Below are 19,811 nucleotides of genomic sequence, written 5' to 3'. Positions count from 1 at the left end.
GATTCATCTTGTAGCGGCAGAATGTGAATTCCTCCGGGACAACCAGCTTCATTGTGAATCTGTTCTCTGCCCACGCCGTGTTTCCCCCACCCCAGCCGCTGCTGGGTCCCTGAGCCCCTGCACTGTCGCGGCTTGGACCTTTCCCACAAATTCCTCTAATCCCCTGCTGGCCGACTCCTGCTCATCCTCAGGCTTGACCATATTTGTTGAGGACCTATTATGTGCCAGGGGCAAGGAAAGGCAAGGTGCATAAGGCACATCTCAGCCCTGGAGGCCATCCGCGTCTGAGAAACTTCACTAGGTGGTAGGAGGTGTCGCTGAGGTCCCCAGGAAAGGTGGCTCAGGGGGAAGGCGGGCCCGGCAGAGAGTCCTGCATATGCCGTCTTCTGCATTGAGAAAGGAAAGGCAGAGCATTTAACAGGGACAAGGGCACAGCCCACTCAGGGACCCAGTGGCTGGGTATTGCCAATGGGAAGAAGCAAAGGCGAGTGGAGAGAAGGGAGGGTGGGGGAGGGGGCAGGGCTCACTGAACGGGGCATGCGGGCCATCCTAACCTTGGGTTTGACTCTCTATGCAATAGTGGCAAGTGCATGACCTTGTACTGTGTAGGTTTCCAAGAGGGCCGTCCTGAGAACTAGTCTGCACATCTGGAGATGGGTAGATTGTGTTATTGTTCTTTTAATTCCATCAAGCAAAAAGGCATACAAAAACTTAGATCACAGGACCAGTCAGCAGCAGGAGTATTAAATAATTTGATCATGTGATTCTAGTCAACTGCTGCCCCTGCGAAATCAGACTCCATTCTGAAAACAGTATTGACTACGCTAGTTTCAGGTTTTAGCTTCTCTTAGTGTATCTTGCACATGGGAGATATTCGATATACATCACGAATGCATCTATTCTAATGATCTATGATTACATAGAAATATACATACCCAAAGGTTTAAGGAGAAAACTATTGCATAACACATTTTTCTTTATTTTTTGCTTCCTCTTCTGATGTGTTTTGATGCTGTAGGTTGTTTGGTTCCTTCTCTTTTTCTCTTAGAGTCCAGTTCTGCCTTAAACCTATTGCATAGTGATAATATTCTTCCTGCCATTTTACTGTGTTTTATCTCCTCTTTTAATGCAGGGACTAAATATTCTTAGGATTATATTTTATTTTTTTAAGTTTGTTCATTTATTTTGAGAGAGAGAGAGAGCACAAGCGAGTGACCAAGCAAGGAAGGGGCAGAGGGAAAGGGAGAGAGAGAATCCCAACCAGGCTCTATGCTATCAGCACAAAGTCTGATGTGGGGCTTGAACTCACAACCTGTGAGATCAAACCTGAGCTGAAATCAAGAAAATGCTTAACTGATGGAGCCACCTGGGGAACCCCAATATTATTAAGATTTTAAAGGAAGCCTTGAAATCCCTTGAATTCTTTCTCTGAAGAGGCTTGCAAGGATCATTCTGGACTCCACTCTGACACCACCCATGACAGGGAACTCCGTATTCTCAGGGAACCTCATTCTAATTTTAGATGATTTGGAAGGTCTGGAAAAGACTTCCCTATCTGAGCTGAAATCTGCTTCCCTGAGTCTTCATACCTTCATGCATTTAATTCATTCATCAGAGGGTTTTGGTCCCTCTGTGGACTCAGCCCTTTGTAGGTCTTGGGACATAAAGATGCATTAGCTTGTTTTTTGCCCCCCCATCCCTTGGCTGGTTTCTCTCTAGACACAATGTCTTTTTACCCTTATTTCTTAACAAACTGCAAAGACCTTTCACAAACATTTCCTGGGTTGTTTACTCTGGCACTGAAGACAATCAATAGGGAAATCTCCCCACAACTTCTCTGCACACCCAAAGTTGTGTTAATTGGCACTTGGACACTGTCTGTCATGTCTTGTTGCTTAATTAAATCCACATTTGTTTTGAGTGTTCTTTTTACTCTGCTATTTTTTATGCATGAAAGGATGAAAACAAATGAGGAAAACATTTTATAGTTAAATTAGTTTGAGGGAAACAGTCCTGAACCATAACTCTTTATTGTGCAGATAGCCTTTTATTTGTTGTCCAACAAAACCACAAACGAGGTGGTTATCACTTGGCTTCTTCCTCACTAGGGTTTAACCTTAGACCTTGGCTAATTTTTATTGTATTTCTCTTGAATTCTCTTGTTTTCTTATTCAAGAAATAACAATAACACTTTATATGCTATAAAACTTCATATCTTTTCAAGGTCCTTTTATATCCACTAGCTCAATACGATTCAGAACCTTATTCATCCAATCTTGCTTTATTTTTGCTTTTACTGCCTATGATGTCATTTGGTAGTCATTTTGCTATGACTGTGAATGAGATTTTGAGTATAGGTCAGTTTTCTTTCCAATGTGGATTACATTGAATAGCACAGTATTCATTTTGCAAGTAGGTATTTATTGTTGTATTATCAACAAGTTTAATTATTCACAAATGAAAATGAAGTTTCATATACTTTTCCTTGATAAATTGAAGGCTTGCTAGGGAAAACTGCATGAGTGTAAATTAGAAATTTAAAAATCCTTTTACGTAAGTTTTATGTGGTCAAATGGAAGGCAAAGATTTATTTAAGGTGAGCCTTTGGCAGAGGGGGAAATTAAAGCAAAATTATCAAATTAGGCATTAGGTTGGATAAAATCCACCGGGCAATAAATAAGAAACACTTACTTGCATTAATGGCTATCCCATAGGCGACCAGTTTGTGGAATTTGAGGTTTTTGTCTAATTGCCTCCTCCATGGTCCTCTGCAGCACTAGAGTAACATAAAGTAAAAGTCTAATTTTAAAGAAAAATCATAGAGATGACAGCATCCTGAGTGCCAAGGGTGCTGGACTCAGGCTCTGCCTCTAAATTCCTGAAGGTGGAGCTGTGGGGCCCAGAAGTTAGTGGCCATTAATTAGCCCAATGGACAAACCAAATGGTTATTGTTGGCTTTACTGAAATTTCAACTCAATAAAGTGAAAGTGAGAAAAGTTCCCTGGCTGTAAGTCAAGCTTCTAGAATAAACCTGCTAATATCCATGCCACAACTAGTTTAGAAAATGAAGATGGAAACCAACACCCTCATGGATGTGGCTTAAGTAATCTATGAAGTATTCCTTATTACACAAAGAAAGGCCTTATGTTCATCTGTATCTAAATATTCATAAAATTATGATGATGATTGTATAATAAATCATTTCATCTAGTAAGAGTTATGGAAGTTCTCATTTTTCTGTATAGCACATTACCCTGTTTAGCAGGAAACACAGTATCTAAAACAGTGAAGCTAATATAATTAGGAAATGTCCCATTATGTCCCATTAAATCTACATACTAAATTCTGTGTGCTATGACTGTGCATTCCTGGGCTGAGAGCTCAGAGAGATGTGTCCTTAGTGGCATTTGACTCAACTACTCATTTGTTTCCTTTCAATTAGAAATGGTAGTAGTTCTGGGGTGCCTGGGTGGCTTAGTCAGTTAAGCGTCCGACTTTCGCTTAGGTCATGATCTTGCGGTTTGTGGGTTCGAGCCCCGCGTCGGGCTCTGTGCTGACTGCCAGCTCAGAGCCTGGAGCCTGTTTCAGAGTCTGTGACTCCCTCTCTCTCTGACCCTCCCCTGCTCATGCTGTCTCTCTCTCTCTCTCTCTCTAGAAATAAATAAAACATTAAAAAATTAAAAAAAAAAGAAATGGTAGTAGTTCAAACTGTTATAATACTTGCATCTTAGTGAGTCAGGTCAATTTTATTAGCCATCTTCTTTTCAATGGAGCAAATGTATCAGAGAAAGGCTGAACAAAGACTCCAATGTCAAGCAGGGAGTGAATGGCAAGCGCATAAGTCAAATTAAATGTACAAATTTCTGATTTTTAGTTTTCACCATTAGGCCTTCTCTTACAAAGAAATGAACCTCTATCCCAACATGAATTATTAGGAATTTCACAGTAAAGTACATTTTTGTCTTTCATGGCACTTGCTCTAGTAAATCATAACAACTGGAATTATTTTAGTACTTACAATACTTGTCCCTCTCACGAATGAAATAAGATTTCGACTGATGGGTAAGAGAATTAGCATGCAGTTAAAATTCAGGCACACTGCAGATGCTCGCGCCCAAGCCAGTGTTGACTGTCCATATATAAAGACACAAGAGAGATGCAGTGAGTAAGGAAGCTAGGAAAGATGGAATGCTTTCCGAAATGATGATGGTAGTCACCAACTCTACTTACACCCAGAATAACTCGTGTGTAAAGGAAAGACTCTTCCTCTTCATACCAATGGAATGTGTCGATAAACAGATATAAATTCACTCCCAGCCATGAGAGCTAGTGTTGAATGAAAAGAGACCAATCAATACTATCTTCAATCTTTTCTTCTGTTCAAAATCACTTGGGGTTCTTCTTTTAAAGGATGAAATAAAGAGCTTCTCAATATTAATCACACTTACTCGATACTTATTTCTCATAGATTAAACTGTTGATTACAATGGTAATAAATTGTTAACTTTATAAAAAAGATTTTAAACACATATGGGTATATTTAAGGCATTTAATGAAAATTACAAAGCCTTCTTAATCAACATTGCTCTAATGTTTTAAGTCGATGATGGCAAAAGGAGGAAATCTTTAAAAACAACTCAGAAAGTACTCTAGAAAAATTCCAATTTCATAGTCTAATTCAAAGACTTCATTTGATTTAGAGAAACAGTTCATACATTATGCAAAAACAAACTACTTGACTTTAAAAATAATTAAAAATGAACTCAATCGAAAAACAACTTTACATGATTCTGCAAGGGTAAATTAAATATAGCTACTGAATGTTTTCTAACAAGGTTTAGTCTTTTACCCAAGTAATACTTCAAGCTATTTAGCATTCCTTTACAATTATCTTAAAAATCAAAAACTAGTTAATATATACATTTTAAACTGAATAACAAAAATGATACTTACTCCTAATATGATGGAGACACTTTCATTCAAAATCCAGCAGCCCATCATGACAGCTTTGCTCTTTTGCTGTCAGCAAATTATTTCTTTCATTCACCTGAGCCTGGATGTTGTATCCTGAGTAAGGGCTTCCCTGGTAGATTATTTTGTCTTTTTATCTTAGGAAGCACCTAGTGGGAGCTGCTCTCGAAGAATTTCTAATTAAGGACTTCTTGCCAAAGTCATATCATCAGGCTGACATGCCTCCTGACCTGGCTGAATACAAGGCAAGTCTCTGTCTAATGATCCTCTTCCTCAAAGATTTCATAAGAAAAGAAAGCTCATTTTATGAAATTATCCTCATGTACTTTATATCCCATTCATTTTCTACATGATTGCAGTCAATATGATAATGCGTCTTTATGTAAATTCGAGAAATAACCTCATTGCCGAGGGTTGGATACAGCAAAACACTTCACTTGAACTTTCTCTACTTTATTTTCTCTACTTCTTTACTTCTTTTCCCTGCTCTTTAAAAAAAATCCTTTATAGAAGATAGAGAATAGTGGCAAATAAATATGAATTAAACAATCTTTCAGAAGATGGAGAAGAAAAGGGAAAAAAGATCTTTGAGTATGACTATAAAGAATGAAGTGGATGATATTTGTGGGATTGATGGAATAAATTCTAGGTTTCCTCCTAATCCCTCTTGGCCCACTCATGACATAGATGAGAATGTCCTTCTATGCTTAGTGATTCCAAGAGGAGCTGTGTGTGAACCTGGCCAGTCCACGATTTTGTGGTTAAATACATGTTAAATACAATAACTATGACTACTATGGTAGACAGAGTTGTTCTGATTGAGGCAATTTTCTGGTTAGTCCTGGCCTAAGTATTTCATTTAAAAATTTCAGGCAATTAAGATGAAAATAGGAGGAAACAATTGCCTAAGCTCTGTCTTTATGTGGTGAATCTGTTTAGTGGTCTTACAAGAATTAAAAAAAAATTTAGACCTGGTAGGAGCAATAATTTGGTATTCATCACTTCAGTCATCATCATCATCATCATCTTCCTCCTCCTAAATCCTAAATAATTCAGGCACTAGGCTAAGAACTTTTCTAGTATTGTCCAATTGAATCATACATTAACTCTATGGGATAGGTATTAAAAGCTCCATTACACAAATGTGGAAACCGGCCCAGTCAAGTTTCTTGCAGTAGGAGCAGTTGGGACTTGAATTTGGTTCTCTCTGACTTGAGCAACTTTATTATTAACCACTACCTTATACTGTGCTTTTTATTAAATACTAATATATGGATTTGTTCATCAAACATACTTCATTATAGATATTAATTTCATTCCTATAAATTGGGCACATTTAAGTTCTAGGAATTAGTGTAATTTAATGTATTAATTACAAACAATAAGTTATTATGCATGATTATGTACATTGTCTATTTCAACATAAAGAGAATGAAAATGATCCCTATGATCCAGTAATTCTACTGCTGGGTATTTACCCCAAGGAAATGAGAACACTAATTCAAAAGGATATATGCACCCCTATATTTACTGCAACATTATTTAAAATAGCCAAGAGAGAGAAGCAGTATTTCTAGACATCTTGAACTTGGAATTGCCGGTTAAGTGCTTTGATGAATGGATGCATTTTCTATTTGTCATTCGGCCCTGACTAGGTGATGTCTTTTGAGCCTGTTTCTCCATTTGTTTTCTTGGGCTCATTATCATATCTACCTCCTGGAGCCGGTCTTCACCCGCAGTTTCCCAAACCAACACGCGGACACCCACACTCACAAATACACACACTCCCACTCACGGAAGATGACGCCTGTTTGGGGGAAGTGTTAAATTTACCAGTAAAAATCTAGCAACTTTGCTGCTCTTAAGAAAAAGACATCATTCTTGAGGAACTTTCCCCTCTAGAAATAGATAAAAGTACAGGTATTTTGACAGCATTAACCTGAGGTTAGAGCACACTAAGTGAAAAATTTTCAGGAGCCTGTTTAATAGTGAGCAATATAAAGATGTAAAGTCTTCATGTTCATTTCTTTAAGCCAATAATCTTCCATGATGAAATGATTTGTTATTTCTGAAGTGTTTAGGATTTACATATCTTAGAGGCCTTATTCAGCTGGGTTATAAAAATTAATTCAGAGAGAATACATCTAGAATGTTATACTATCTTGTCTATTTTAGATTCACTAAGTGTGAGGAAGGCTGGAACTTTCCAGCCTTCTGTACTCTTCACACAGCGTTACAAATGAGAAGCATGTATGGCTGAATAATAATGCATAGTCTCATTTTTTTTTGTTAATTGCTTAGAATATTCCTAATGCTACAGTAAAAATAAAATGTAACGGCTTAGGTTTAAAAACACATCTTTTCATGCTCCTTTCTTATTTCCAAAATGCCATGTGTTTTATTCCTCATTTGAATATGTAAAGGCACGTTGTGTTCAAGTGTAGCTATTATTCATTTAGAGCCCACAGAAATGGTTCATGGTTGTATTATAAGAGTATAACTCATGACTTTACTTCAGTGTTTTTCTTCAGACATTTTATTTTGTGGAACTTGCAGGGATATTTAGTTTACTCAAATGAAAAATATGTGAACTTCAAATTATATTCAAATTCATCCAGAGCTCAACACTTTTGTGCAATGGATGTACGTATCTTTTCATCTCAACCTTTCTATTTCCACATTTAAGAATAATCTGATGATACCACTGGTTGGTTTACAATATTGGAACCAGATTTCATAACACTCAAGATATCTTATACCACACACCTACGTCCAATTCCATTCAGCTTCTGGGTTCCTTTTCTGAAGCTCTCAGTTTGGATCAATGAGATGTGGTTGCTCTCATTAGTTTAAATTTACCTGGGGAAAGTTTGGGGATGCCTATCATGACCCAAAGGTCTGCCTCAGTTTTCACTTCAGTGAAGGAATCTGTACAGATTACAATTTAAATCAAGGCTATCTTAATCATTTTCCTAGAATCAGGGCCAGGTTAATGGGGTTGCATATAAAGAGAGAGGAAATTGTAAAAAATCTACTAAAATGATGTAAAGGCTTAGAATTAGTTTCACCTAGTTGTTTTCATTGCTGATAAGAAGTGCCCATTTTATTTCTTAGAATTTCCTCAAAACAAACAAAATGAAATTTGCATTGTTTGTTTCCAAAGCAGATTACAGTCTTTCTAATTAAATGAGCACACTCACTGGCCTTTCCAGTTCACCGCAAAAGATGATGTGGGTTTTTTTCATTTGTGAAGATCACTGATAACAAACGATTTTTAAGTGGGAAAAGTAGGAGGGAAACAGAACATATATATTTATAAAGGTAGGTTAATTGATTGTGTGTATGAACACAAATTCTACTCTGTCTAGACGACATTCCAGGACTGGATTTGCTCTACTATATTTTTGGTCCTTTTTGGTTTCATAGTTGAACAGTTGACCCAACAAAGAACCGCTTTGAACCTCCAGGGCAAGACTGATCATCTAGTAATTTTTCTGCTGCTAACTTTTTTGCATACTAAAATCTAAGCTCCCTGTAGATATAGCAGAGTACTTAACAGTATAAAAATAGCATTGTCAAATTTTCCTCTTCCTAGTGTTAAACATATTTTTGTTTTTTTTCCCTAAAGCAATGTAAACATGTATTAAAGTAAAAAGGATGAACAAAATAAAGAATAAAATACAAACACATATCATCTCACATCCTTACATGGTTATTTTGAGGAGGATCTGTTGTGATAATTATATAATTATATTAGACAAATTACATGTTAGATAAATTCCATTTTTAAAGGAAAAGCAGAATAAAAGAAAAAACAAAGCCCATACATTCAAATATATCTGATCTCAGGGAGCCTGGGTGGCTCAGGCGCTTAAGCATCTGACTTTGGCTCAAGTCATGATCTCACAGTTTGTGAGTTCGAGCCATGCGAAGAGTCGAGAGTCCACTTTGAATCCTCCGTCTCCCTTTCTCTCTGCGCGTCTCCCCACCCAAAAGAAAACAAGCATTAAAAAATAAACAATAAATATATCTGATCATAAAATGAATTTTAATTAAGTATATCATCAATACCTCACCTTTTACTGCATTAAGTGTATCATATTTTTATTTCAGGAAACATTGTGCTTTCTTAATATCATTTTAAAATGATGCTGTGTCACAAATGTGGTTAACCTTATCCAGGTCAAGCTTTCCCCCTACTGATGGCATAATTCCTTCATTTATTCAACTTTCATAATTACAAAAGATTAGTTACTGAGACCAGCGCGTGTATTGCACAGTGCTGGACACAGTGGGCAGAAGGGATCTGGATTCCATCACTGAGAAGCTTCCAGTGTAGTAGTGAGGCAGCAGGTGGACGTGCAATAAGTACAGAACCATTAAATGTGAGCGCACCCTCGAGTGGCCGGGGCCACGTGGGATCACCGATGCACAAAGAGCTGGGTGAGGATTTACTCCAGAGAGAATTGTGTCTAGAGGTGGATCAAGTTCAAAATTATATGCTGTGAAGATGAGAAGGAGGAAAACAAATTTTAGTTTCTGTGTCTCCTAAAAGGAGAGTTTAAAAAGCGCCAACCTCCCCGCCCCCTAACCTCAAACAGTAAATAAAAAATATTCCTGCCAAACCTCTTCCTGTGGTCACTTGCGGTTTGGTCTAAGCCCGGAGGGTTTGGTTCCCAAAGTTTGTTGGTTCCCATTCTCTTGCCTTTATCTTCCTCATTGCTCACATACATTTGCAACACAAATCTTCTTTGTATTCATCAAGTTTTGCCTGCAACGCTTCTCAAAGCCTTTTGGAAAGCTTCTTATAGGACACTGGCATCATCTCACCTTGGGATAATGGTTCAAAAAAGAGCAGAATGAATGACTCGTTTCTTACCCCAAACGAAGTGGCACTACAATGTACACTTTTGCCAGTTTAAGCTTTGTGTTTTAGGGATCTGGTGAAAGCCAGAATTATCGTGCTTTTTACACGTTTTATAGTGTGTCCGGCATCAGAACTTAGTAGATGTTAAATAAACAGAATCACATTCATTCCTTTGTTTCTTAACACATAAGAGAATTCTGTACAAACCCCTCTATAGATACAGTCCCCGAATTTTCAAGCTGTCAGGGTTTTCCCTTAAAGTTGAAAAACGAGAAGGAAGTTTTCCTGTCTAGGCAATGAATCATTTAACTTCGGAGTTCACGAAAATTTAAAGTTTAAGAAGGCTAGTCTAGAAATCCGTTCTTTGCATATTCAAGCTGTTCATCTCTCAAAAGTCAAAGTGGATGCCAGGATTCCATAGATTTCATTTTTCAAGATGAACATTCATATTTGAACATATTTCAAGGCAGATGGTTTACAGTTCATGTATTTGTTGCCGTTTTTCTGCCACAACAACTAAATATTGAAGCCACATATTTGTGATGAGGAGAGCACTTCTAAACCATCTCCCTGCTGCTCATTCACGCCGCATGCTCCCTGATCCCCCATGTGCTGTAGGGGCCGGTTCTGAGGAGTCACGCGATGAATTAATTACATCCATTTGATTTAATAGACAGGGGAGGGGGGAAGTAACATAAAACAAGCTTCCTATAAATAAATATTTCTTGCAACTGCCATGAATTTTCTGGTAGCAGATAAGAAAGCAAATGAACATCTATTGAAATGTTCTGTTCTCACGATCTGTTTAGAAAAGCTGGAAAGTTTACTTTTAATCTTCCTAGTGCCTTAGAAGGTAGTGTGCCAAACTGCGGGACTGTTTGATCAGAGTTCAGAAAAGAACAGGAGGATCAAATAAAGGTTTGGTATTTTTTAAAAAGTAAAATCATCAGATACGATAAAGAAGCTGGAGAAAGCATTGCGTGTTTGCCAAAGTCATTCAACAGGTTCGGTGGCATCTTTCTGCTGGGATGAAATGGTCTGCTGTTCATTTCTCATGTGCAGTTTGTTATCATTCTGCCCAACTGTCAGTAGTTGCATTATTACAACTTTGAAGAATCATCATGTCGACAAAGGACCAGTAGGAAGCTAAACTAAAAACAAAATTTAAAAAAATGGGAAACGAAAGAAAGGAGGTAGGCTTGCTTGGTGCCATAGCAAGGTCTCTTGAGTGTTCAGTAAGCACTAAACAAGAAAATGGCAAAATGGGACAAACCCATCCGCCATGATGATCGTAGCCATGCACACACAGGAAGACCGAGTGATCTGTTTTAGAGATGGTTTGCAGAGCCCCATACGGTGAATCAAAATTTCTTAGAATCGTAATACTTAAGGACGGAGAGAAATCTTAGGGATAATTCAGAGCAATATTCTCATTTTACAAAGGAGAAAACAGATGGGGAGGTTAGGGGCTAGTCTAAAGGCATATTGCTGGTTAGCAGAGAAACAGGTCTAGAGCCTGGGATATCCCAGGCCACTAGCTATTGCATTGCATCTCTCCTACACCTCTGTTTCCATCTTTGTAGTGTGTGGGGGTAGAGATAAAAGAATTAGCAAAACCCACGTCCTAAGTGCTTTCTTCAGGAGGCTTGATGCTACAGGATGGGGTCCGGAAGTGCTAACAAGGAGGGTTTAATCACTCTCTAGAAGCCTAGGGAATGGAGCGCCTCCCAGGTGCCAGCCATTTCACATTTTGTGATACAGAATCCCCACAGAATCACTCTGTGGAAGGTATGACAAGGTGCTTTTCACAGAGGAGGAGGGTGTGGAGAGGCAGAGACTCAGCAACTATGCTAAGATCTCCCAGTTAGCACATCTCACGGCTGAGTTGCAAGCCCGTCGTGCCTGCTCCATGTAGCCTTTTTTTTTTTTAAAGTTTATTTATTTTGAGAGTGAGAGAGAGCGAGAAGGCACCAGCAGGGGAGGGGCAGAGAGAGAGGGAAAGAGAAGATCCCAAGCAGACTTTGTACCATCAGTGTGGAGGCCGATATGGGGCTCCAACCTATGAACTGTGAGATCATAACCTGAGCCAAAACGAAGAGTTGGATGGTTAATTGACAGCCACCCAAGAGTTCAAGATCATGCTGCTTTTAAGACAGATGCACAGAGGGCTTTCCCACACCATCGATGGCAACTTCCCCCATGTGCATAAATGCTCCTGTTTTGATTGGTCTTCAGAGCTGGGGACATTTTATGATGGCCTGACTGATGAACTTGATCCAATAAAAAAAATATTATTCAGGATGACTGGTGCCATTAAGCTGTTTTTGACACATGTAATGACAGGAACTGTCATCTAGTGCTACTCTGCCCTAGCTCACCACAGTGTAATGTTTGGAAGAGTGTACATTTGATGTCGAACTTTAAAAGTTTATACTTACAAGGTAGATTTTTCCAATGGAAGAGTACAATTTAATAGGATAATTGTCTTGAAGAAATGCCTTGTAGATAATTTAAAACTAAAATGTAGTTTTCCCATTGCAATAGTTTAGGAATTCTTTTGGCCATGAGGAGAAAGCAAAGTAATGGCAGAGTCTACCTTAGATTGCTCGTCAAGAACAGTGACCTCCTGTAAGCAAGTTGAAGATGAGTACATCAGTCTCTTGTTACTTTTGAGGCTGGTTCGAGTCCCACATCCCTCTCCATCTACTCTTCCAGCCAGTGGATGTGTTTGTTGAGGCTGCAGGTGCTAGCTACAGTCTCTGCCACTCTTCTATTTTTCAGTTCAAAGTCCTTTCCACGAGGTGACTGGATCCAAAAGGATCCAATGAATTGAAGATCACAGGTGCACATTATTGGAATAATTGATACTGGTTATGAATAAATCCATCTGCCCTTCAGGCTTTACCTCTTGTATACATAACTTCAATTTTCCCTCTTTATCACATTCTGTGTTAGTAGTACAACCTCCTTTCAGATACCCCACCCCTTATTTCCTTAGGCGGAGCTAGCTTAGCCATATATCTTTCAGCTTATAATTAGTATTTACCTAATTTGCAAAAGTGTTTCTAGGTATGTCATTATTGTCATAAGAAAGATGATGTGTTGTCAAGGTGATGAAGGTGGTAGAGCATGCAACTTGGCCTTTCTCTCAACCGTGTGGTCAAACTCCAACTGTGTTCAAATGGTTTTGTGAGATGACTGCAAAATGCCATGTGATGCCTTGGCATCTTCTTCATTTTTTGCCTCTTCCCCTTGCATAGGTAGGTCTCACCTACCTATACAATTTTCCCCCTAAGTTTGTTAACTTAATAATTCTCCAAACCAACATTGATTGTACTTCCATCAGGCTAGATCTCCTCACTGATCACCTTGCCCTCAACCTCATCAGTCACATTTCCTAGGCTTGGGAAAGGAAAATGGGAAGATGGGAATGGAATGAGACTGGATGCCTGTGAAATTGGAGGCAGAGCTCGAGGGAGACTAAGTTTTGTGGGAAACTAGACCCACACTGTTCCTGATTATGTTTAGACGACACAGAGTTTGAAGATGAAAGTAGAGCTTTCAAAGGCTGCCGAAGGGAAAAAGAAAATGGCCATTCTGCGTAGCAGCAATAGGACTGCCTTTCATCCTTTCTCAATTCTCCTCCTGGATGGACCCCCATTTGCTCCTCACTTGACAAACTTTATTGAGCCTTGTGTCTCAGGGGTGCTGGGCCCTGGGGTGCCAAGATGGATACACGTAGGCCAGTCTGCAGAAGTTACTGTTCAGCAAGCTGGCCATCAGTCTCACGTCACTTGACTCTGCCTCTGTATCCCAACCTGTCCCGTCCCATTTATTCCTCATGCCTCACTATCTGCCTCTTTTACGGTTCACTTGGATTTTCGCAGGAGTCCCTAACTGATATGTCCATCTGTGGTTGTTGTGCTTTCATCTCGTCTCTGCAACCACAGTTGTCTGTCTCAAGCACACAATGAATCACGCTGTGACTCTGTGTCTGTGTCTGAAATGATTCCGGTGAGAGGCTGGCCTTGGAGCCCCCACACCAGCTTTGTCTCCTTGCATGTTTCAGCCACATGTGAACTCAGAAGCACATCTGTGTTTGTCCCTGCTTTCTGGAATGCTCTTCCTTCTCTTTTCTGCCTTGAATTAGTCAGGGGCACACACATTAGTCAGGGGCACATACACACAATCGGTTTATTTTATTTTAAGCGATTGTCTCATGAGATTGTGGGGACCGGAAAGTTTAAAATTTGTTGAGTAGGCTGGAAGGCTGGATAATTGGGTGAGAGCTGATGTTAGTCTTGAGTCCAAGTTATAAAGGGAAGCAGGCTTGAAACTCAAGGAGGGTTTCTACATTGACATCTTGGAGAGAATTCCTTTTACTGTGAGGACCCTCAGTCTTTATTCTTAATGCCTTCAACTGATTGAGTGAGGCCTATCCACATGATGGAGAGTAATCTGTTTTGCTCAAAGTTTACTGGTTTAAATATTAAGCTATTTTTTTAATGTTCATTTATTTTTGAGAGAGAGAACAAGTGCACAGGTGGGGGAGGAGCACAGAGAAAGGGGAACAGAGACTCCGAAGCAGGGAGACTCTGAGCAGACTCTCTGCTGTCAGCACAGAGGCTGATGTGGGGCTTGAACTTGAGAACCGTGAGCTCATAACTTGAGTCAAATCTGACACTTAACCAACTGAGCCACCCAGGTGCCTCACTAGTTTAAATATTAGATACATTTTGGGGTGTCATTTTGGAGGCTCAGTCAGTTGTGCATCTGAGTTTTGATTTGAGCTCAGGTCATGATCCCAGGGTTATGGGATTGAGCCCCACATCAGGCTCCATGCTGAGCATGAAGTCTGCTTGAGATTCTCTCCCTCTCTCCTTCTCTTCTTTTGCCCCTCTCCCCTACTCTCACACTCTCTCTCAAACTTAAAAAAGTGCATATTAAAACATTTAAAAAATACCTTCACAGTAACATCTAGACAGGCGTGTGACCAAACAACAGGGTGCCATAGCTCAGTCAAGTTGGTGTATGAAATTAACCAGCACATGCCTCATGACCTTAACCTCTTTCAATGACTGGTTCAAATATGAGCTCCTCTGGAAGGTTTCTTATCCTAGAATAATTTCAGCCTAGTGTGGTAAGTGGTAGAAAGGGAGCTATATGGCAAGGTGGGGTATCCCCAGTAGGGAGCAGCAATCTGCTCAGTTAGGGGGATGTGGAGGAGGAGATCTGTGAGGAGTTTGTCCTGTGTTATGAGCCTGGAATTCAACCAGGCAGAAAGAGATGTAAGAGTTTTCTGAGGTGGGCAGGGAGGGAGGCAGGTGTAAAACAAAGTCACAAAACCACATAGATGTGAGTGTGCCTTGCATGACACAGAGGTGAAGAAGACAGGAGAGGCCAGAGAGACGAATGGGGATGTAGTTTCCTAGGATGACCTAGTAGTTTTCTAGGATGGCGATCACAAAGTATTACAACGTTGGCAGCTTCACATCACAGAAATGTATTGTCTCACAGTTCTGGAGTTCAGAAGTGTGAAATCAAAACTTGGGCAGGATTAGTTTCCTCTGGAAGCTCCTAGGGGGAACCCCTTCTGTGCTTCTCTCAGGGCTGCTGGTGGGGACTCTTGGTGTTCCTCAGCTTGGGGCTGTATAATCCCAACCTCTGTCTCTGCCATCATATGGCCTTCTTACCTTTGGGTGTCTCTGTGTCCTCTCCTCTTCTGTCTCTTATAAGAACACTGGTCATCATATTTAAGGCCCATCCTCATCCACTGACCTCATCCTGAGATCATTTACCTTTATTGTGTTACTTACCGTATTACACTAAAGTCTCATTCTGACAGTCCTGCTGGACATATCTTTTGGGGGACACAATACAACCCACTCCTGCCTTGTAAGAAGAATCGGTTGGGATCTCAGTCTGTATTCAGGGGTCACAGACTCAGATGGTTGTGGAGCTGATGTCAGTGAGTCCAGGGCCTAAGATGCCGCTGCCATCAACCTCATCTGAAAGGGGTAGCCTCTCCTTAGTTCCAGAAGCAATGTGGGCCAACATTATCAGATCTTTTTAATTTTTGAAGAAAAGTTAGCTTTTTAGAATTTTATATGAAATCTCTTTATTCTATAAATAAAAATTTTTTTGACATTTACTTTTGAGAGACAGAGACAGAGCACAAGCAGGGGAGGAGCAGAGAGAGGGAGACACAGAATCTGAAGCAGGCTCCAGGCTCCAAGCTGTCAGCACAGAGCCTGACGTGGGGCTCGAACTTGTGAACTGTGAGATCATGACCTGAGCTGAAGTTGGACACTCAGTCAACTGAGCAACCCAGGCACCCCTGAAATCTACTTATTTTAAAATTGGGAAACACATTTAAATTAAAACCCCAAAACAGGACTTACATCACAGTATGAGACCAAGAAACAGATCCATTGGCTGGAAGTGACTCATAGACTATTAGCCTAGAACTGCCGCCATAGGGGATGATAAGCCCTGTCAAAGCATGAAACAGAGGGGGACAGGCCTCAGATTTGCTATATCAGAAGATGACCTTGGTGTCTGGGTGGAGAATGGACTGGAAAGGGTGAGCTAGGAAACCAGAAGGCAAAGTAGGAGGATGTTGCAATAGCCCAAGAGAATGTGCTTGAAAGTTGAACCAAGGAGGGAAGCCACTAATACATTGGCAAGCCCCATATGAACACTTACTGAAGGAATACAGGAATTAGTGGTTATCCACAAATTCTAGGACATATACGATAATAAAACCAACCCAACGAAGCAGAAATATTTTCCTATGGACTTAAAATATCAAATAATTCTTTTCTGTCTCTTTTAAAAACTAGATCTATCAACTAATATTCTCCTTTCATTTTCAAATGAATAATATAACTATATACACAGCTAATTAAATTAATATAGCTTATTATGACAAAAATAATTTCTTTTAACTTTGTGGACAGTACCACACTTTATATTAAGCTGTTAATACACATACCCATATGATTTCAAAATCAGCCGAGCTTGGAAAATTATTGCCTCCGACATTCCCCATGATCAAAGCAACCCCAATTATAATATTATATTAACCAAGTTAAAAAACAGTATTACAATTTCTAACCTTTCTGAACTGTAATTAGCCATCTAACTATGTATCCAAATTTATTTGATATATTTGCATAATTAACTATGATTTATTTAAAAGTATTCCATTTGTAAAACTTAGCTCTCCTTAGCCTACAAATCAAATTGCCAAGGGATACATTTAGTTTTTTTAAAGAAGTTTTCTTTTTTCTATCATTATTTTTTTAAGTTTATTTATTTATTTTTAGAGAGAGAGAGAGAGCACAAACAGAGGAGAGACAGAGAGAGAGAGGAAGAGAGAGAATTCCAAGCAGGCTTCATGCTGTCAGTGAAGAGCCCGATGTGGGGTTCGAATCCACGAACCATGAGATCATGACCTGAGTCAAAACCAAGAGTCAGACACTTAAACTCCTGAGGCACCTAGGCACCCTGATAAATTTAATTTTTAAATATCTTTTAAAAATCGTGTTAAGATGTATTTAAGACATAGAAAAAGGAAGTGCTGAAATATATGACTCTCCATTAAGAAATAAAACTTTTAGGATGAGATGGGGGGCTAAATTTGAGGAACCCGATAACATAAAGGAAAATGACACATCTGAGGAGCTGTGAAGTCTCTGTCAGACAACTGACTAAATGACCTGGAAAAGATGGTGCCCCTAAAACCCACTTAGTGTACATCCAGAGAAAAAGCTTTTGAACCTGTGAGATCTACTAGGTTTTCTTCAGTGCATTTACACCTCAGTTCAAATCACATGACCTAGATTGCAGTAGAGTATCCTCATTGGGTGCCTGAGCGTTTAAGTATCATGTTCAAGGTTAAAATATCACAGAACATAGATTAAGTGTTTAAAAACCTTTTGAAATAAATACCAGAAATTAAACTGGATGTTTATCCACATGAACTCAAGTGTCCAGGCAAAACAATTCAGCTATTCAGATGTTTGCAAATACCAAAATATCTGGATGAAGAAAGCTTCCAATTTTCATCTGGATTTCATGGATTGTGTGAACATGTATCTGTATAAGTTTAATTTCTAGACTTCTGGTCAAGGCTGTGACCTTACTAGATGCAGGGGATTGATTCTGTCACTTTTTTTTTTTAAGTTTATATATTTATCTTGAGAGACAGAGAGTGCAAGTCAAGGAGAAATAGAGACAGAGGGAGAGAGAGAGAGAGAGGGGAGAGAGAGAAAGAGAGAGAGAGAGAGAATCCCAACAGTTTCCATGCTGACTGTGGAGCCCAACACAGAGCTCCAACTCATGAACTGTGAGGTCATGACCTGAGCAGAAATCAAGAGTTGAATGCTTAACCGACTGAGCCACCCCGGCACTTCTATCTGAATTATTAAGAATGAAAGAACAATAACTATGCAAAGAGGAATTATTCCCAGTTATTTTTAAAAGACAACTGGACTACATTTCGAGATATATACCACAAGGACAAAAATAAAATACACATTTAGTGGTAATATCATTCTGAGACTGTTGTGTGTAAATGAAGGATAAAGAAAATGAATATTTATTTGGACGTCATTGAAAACCAAGGCTTTCAGGGGCGCCTGGGTGGCTTAGTCGGTTAAGCATCCGACTTTCACTTAGGTCATGATCTCGCGGTTCGTGGGTTTGAGCTCCGCATCAGGCTCTGTGCTGACTGCCAGCTCAGAGCCTGGAGCCTGTTTCAGAGTCTGTGACTCCCTCTCTCTCTGACCCCTCCCTGCTCACGCTGTCTCTCTCTCTCTCTCTCTCTCTCTCCTAGAAATAAATAAAACATTAAAAAAAAAAAAAGAAAAGAAAACCAAGGCTTTCAGTGGTGAGGAAACACTAACATAGGTGTGAGAACAATGGGGCTAAGAAGAAACTCTATAATTACAGATTCGCACTAGAGGTATTCGTATAAAGTCATGCTATATATTTCTCTAAAAGGTTATCTTCTAATTTGTTAATTAAAAAGGCTTAGGAGGAGGAAAAAAGAACAATGACATGACAATTGACAATGAGCATCTCTTGGCTCAGGTGGTGGTTTCTAAATACCATTTACCAATAAAAGAAACCACAAATCCATGGAGAAGTGCTGAGTCCAGGTCTGGAGCAGGAAATTTATGAGAGCCTGGAATATCTTGTCATATCAGAAAGCAAGGGAGCTTTCTATCAAAGACTCCCAGTAACATGTCAGGAAGTCGTAAGAGCCAAATTGAAAAAGTTCCCACTGGCCAGAGATGAGACAATTTGAGGATCAATAAAAATAGCAAATATATGTTTATTTTTTATTTAAAAATTTTTTAAAGATGTTTATTTTGTTATTTTTGAGAGAGAAAGAGAGAGACAGAGCATGAGAGGGGGATAGGCAGAGAGCTAGCAAGTTCTGAACTGTCAGCAGAGAGCCCGATGCGGGGCTCAAATTCAAAAACTGTGAGATCATGACCTGAGCCGAAGTCAAACACTTACCCAACTAAGCCACCAGAGTGTCTCAGCAAATATATGGTTAAATCCATGACATCATAAAAGATATTAAAAAAGAAGTACTTTTTTGTCACCTCTGGAAGCTGTTGGAACACCAATTCATTAATTTGAAAACTGATAAATGGAAAAAATCTAAATTTTTATAAAAGAATTTTTTTTAAGTTTTATTTATTTTGAGAGACATAGAGAAAGCACGAATGGGGGGTGGAAGGGCAGAGAGACAGGAAGACATAGAACCCCATGCAGACCTGGCACTGCCAGCACAGAGCCTGCTGTGGGGCTCAATCCTACAAACGGTGAGATCATGACCTGCAAATGTTGGAAGCTTTACTGACTGAGCCACTCAGGCATCCCTAACAGTTTTATATTTTAATTTTATATTTCTGTTTAAATTGTACAGAAGGGAACCAAACAATTGATGAAGCAAAAT

At 39.4% G+C, this 19,811-nt stretch overlaps 1 protein-coding gene across 1 annotated transcript in view; it reads right to left on the bottom strand.

Moving 5' to 3' along the window:
- NOX3 (NADPH oxidase 3) overlaps positions 1 to 5,001 on the bottom strand; it is a 59,515-nt gene extending 54,514 nt beyond the window's left edge. The window contains exons 1-4 of the mRNA XM_039234124.1: positions 4,954 to 5,001; positions 4,231 to 4,326; positions 4,019 to 4,129; positions 2,692 to 2,776 (exon numbers count right to left, since the gene is read on the bottom strand). Coding sequence (XP_039090055.1) covers positions 2,692 to 2,776; positions 4,019 to 4,129; positions 4,231 to 4,326; positions 4,954 to 5,001 — 340 coding nt within the window. The remainder of the gene's footprint in view (positions 1 to 2,691; positions 2,777 to 4,018; positions 4,130 to 4,230; positions 4,327 to 4,953) is intronic.
- Positions 5,002 to 19,811: the final 14,810 nt, after the last annotated feature.

This window comes from Hyaena hyaena, unplaced genomic scaffold (assembly GCF_003009895.1).
Source record: "Hyaena hyaena isolate Hyena2069 unplaced genomic scaffold, ASM300989v1 scaffold_81, whole genome shotgun sequence".
Classification (NCBI taxonomy): domain Eukaryota; kingdom Metazoa; phylum Chordata; class Mammalia; order Carnivora; family Hyaenidae; genus Hyaena; species Hyaena hyaena.
This window is presented reverse-complemented; position numbering and strand designations above follow the sequence as displayed.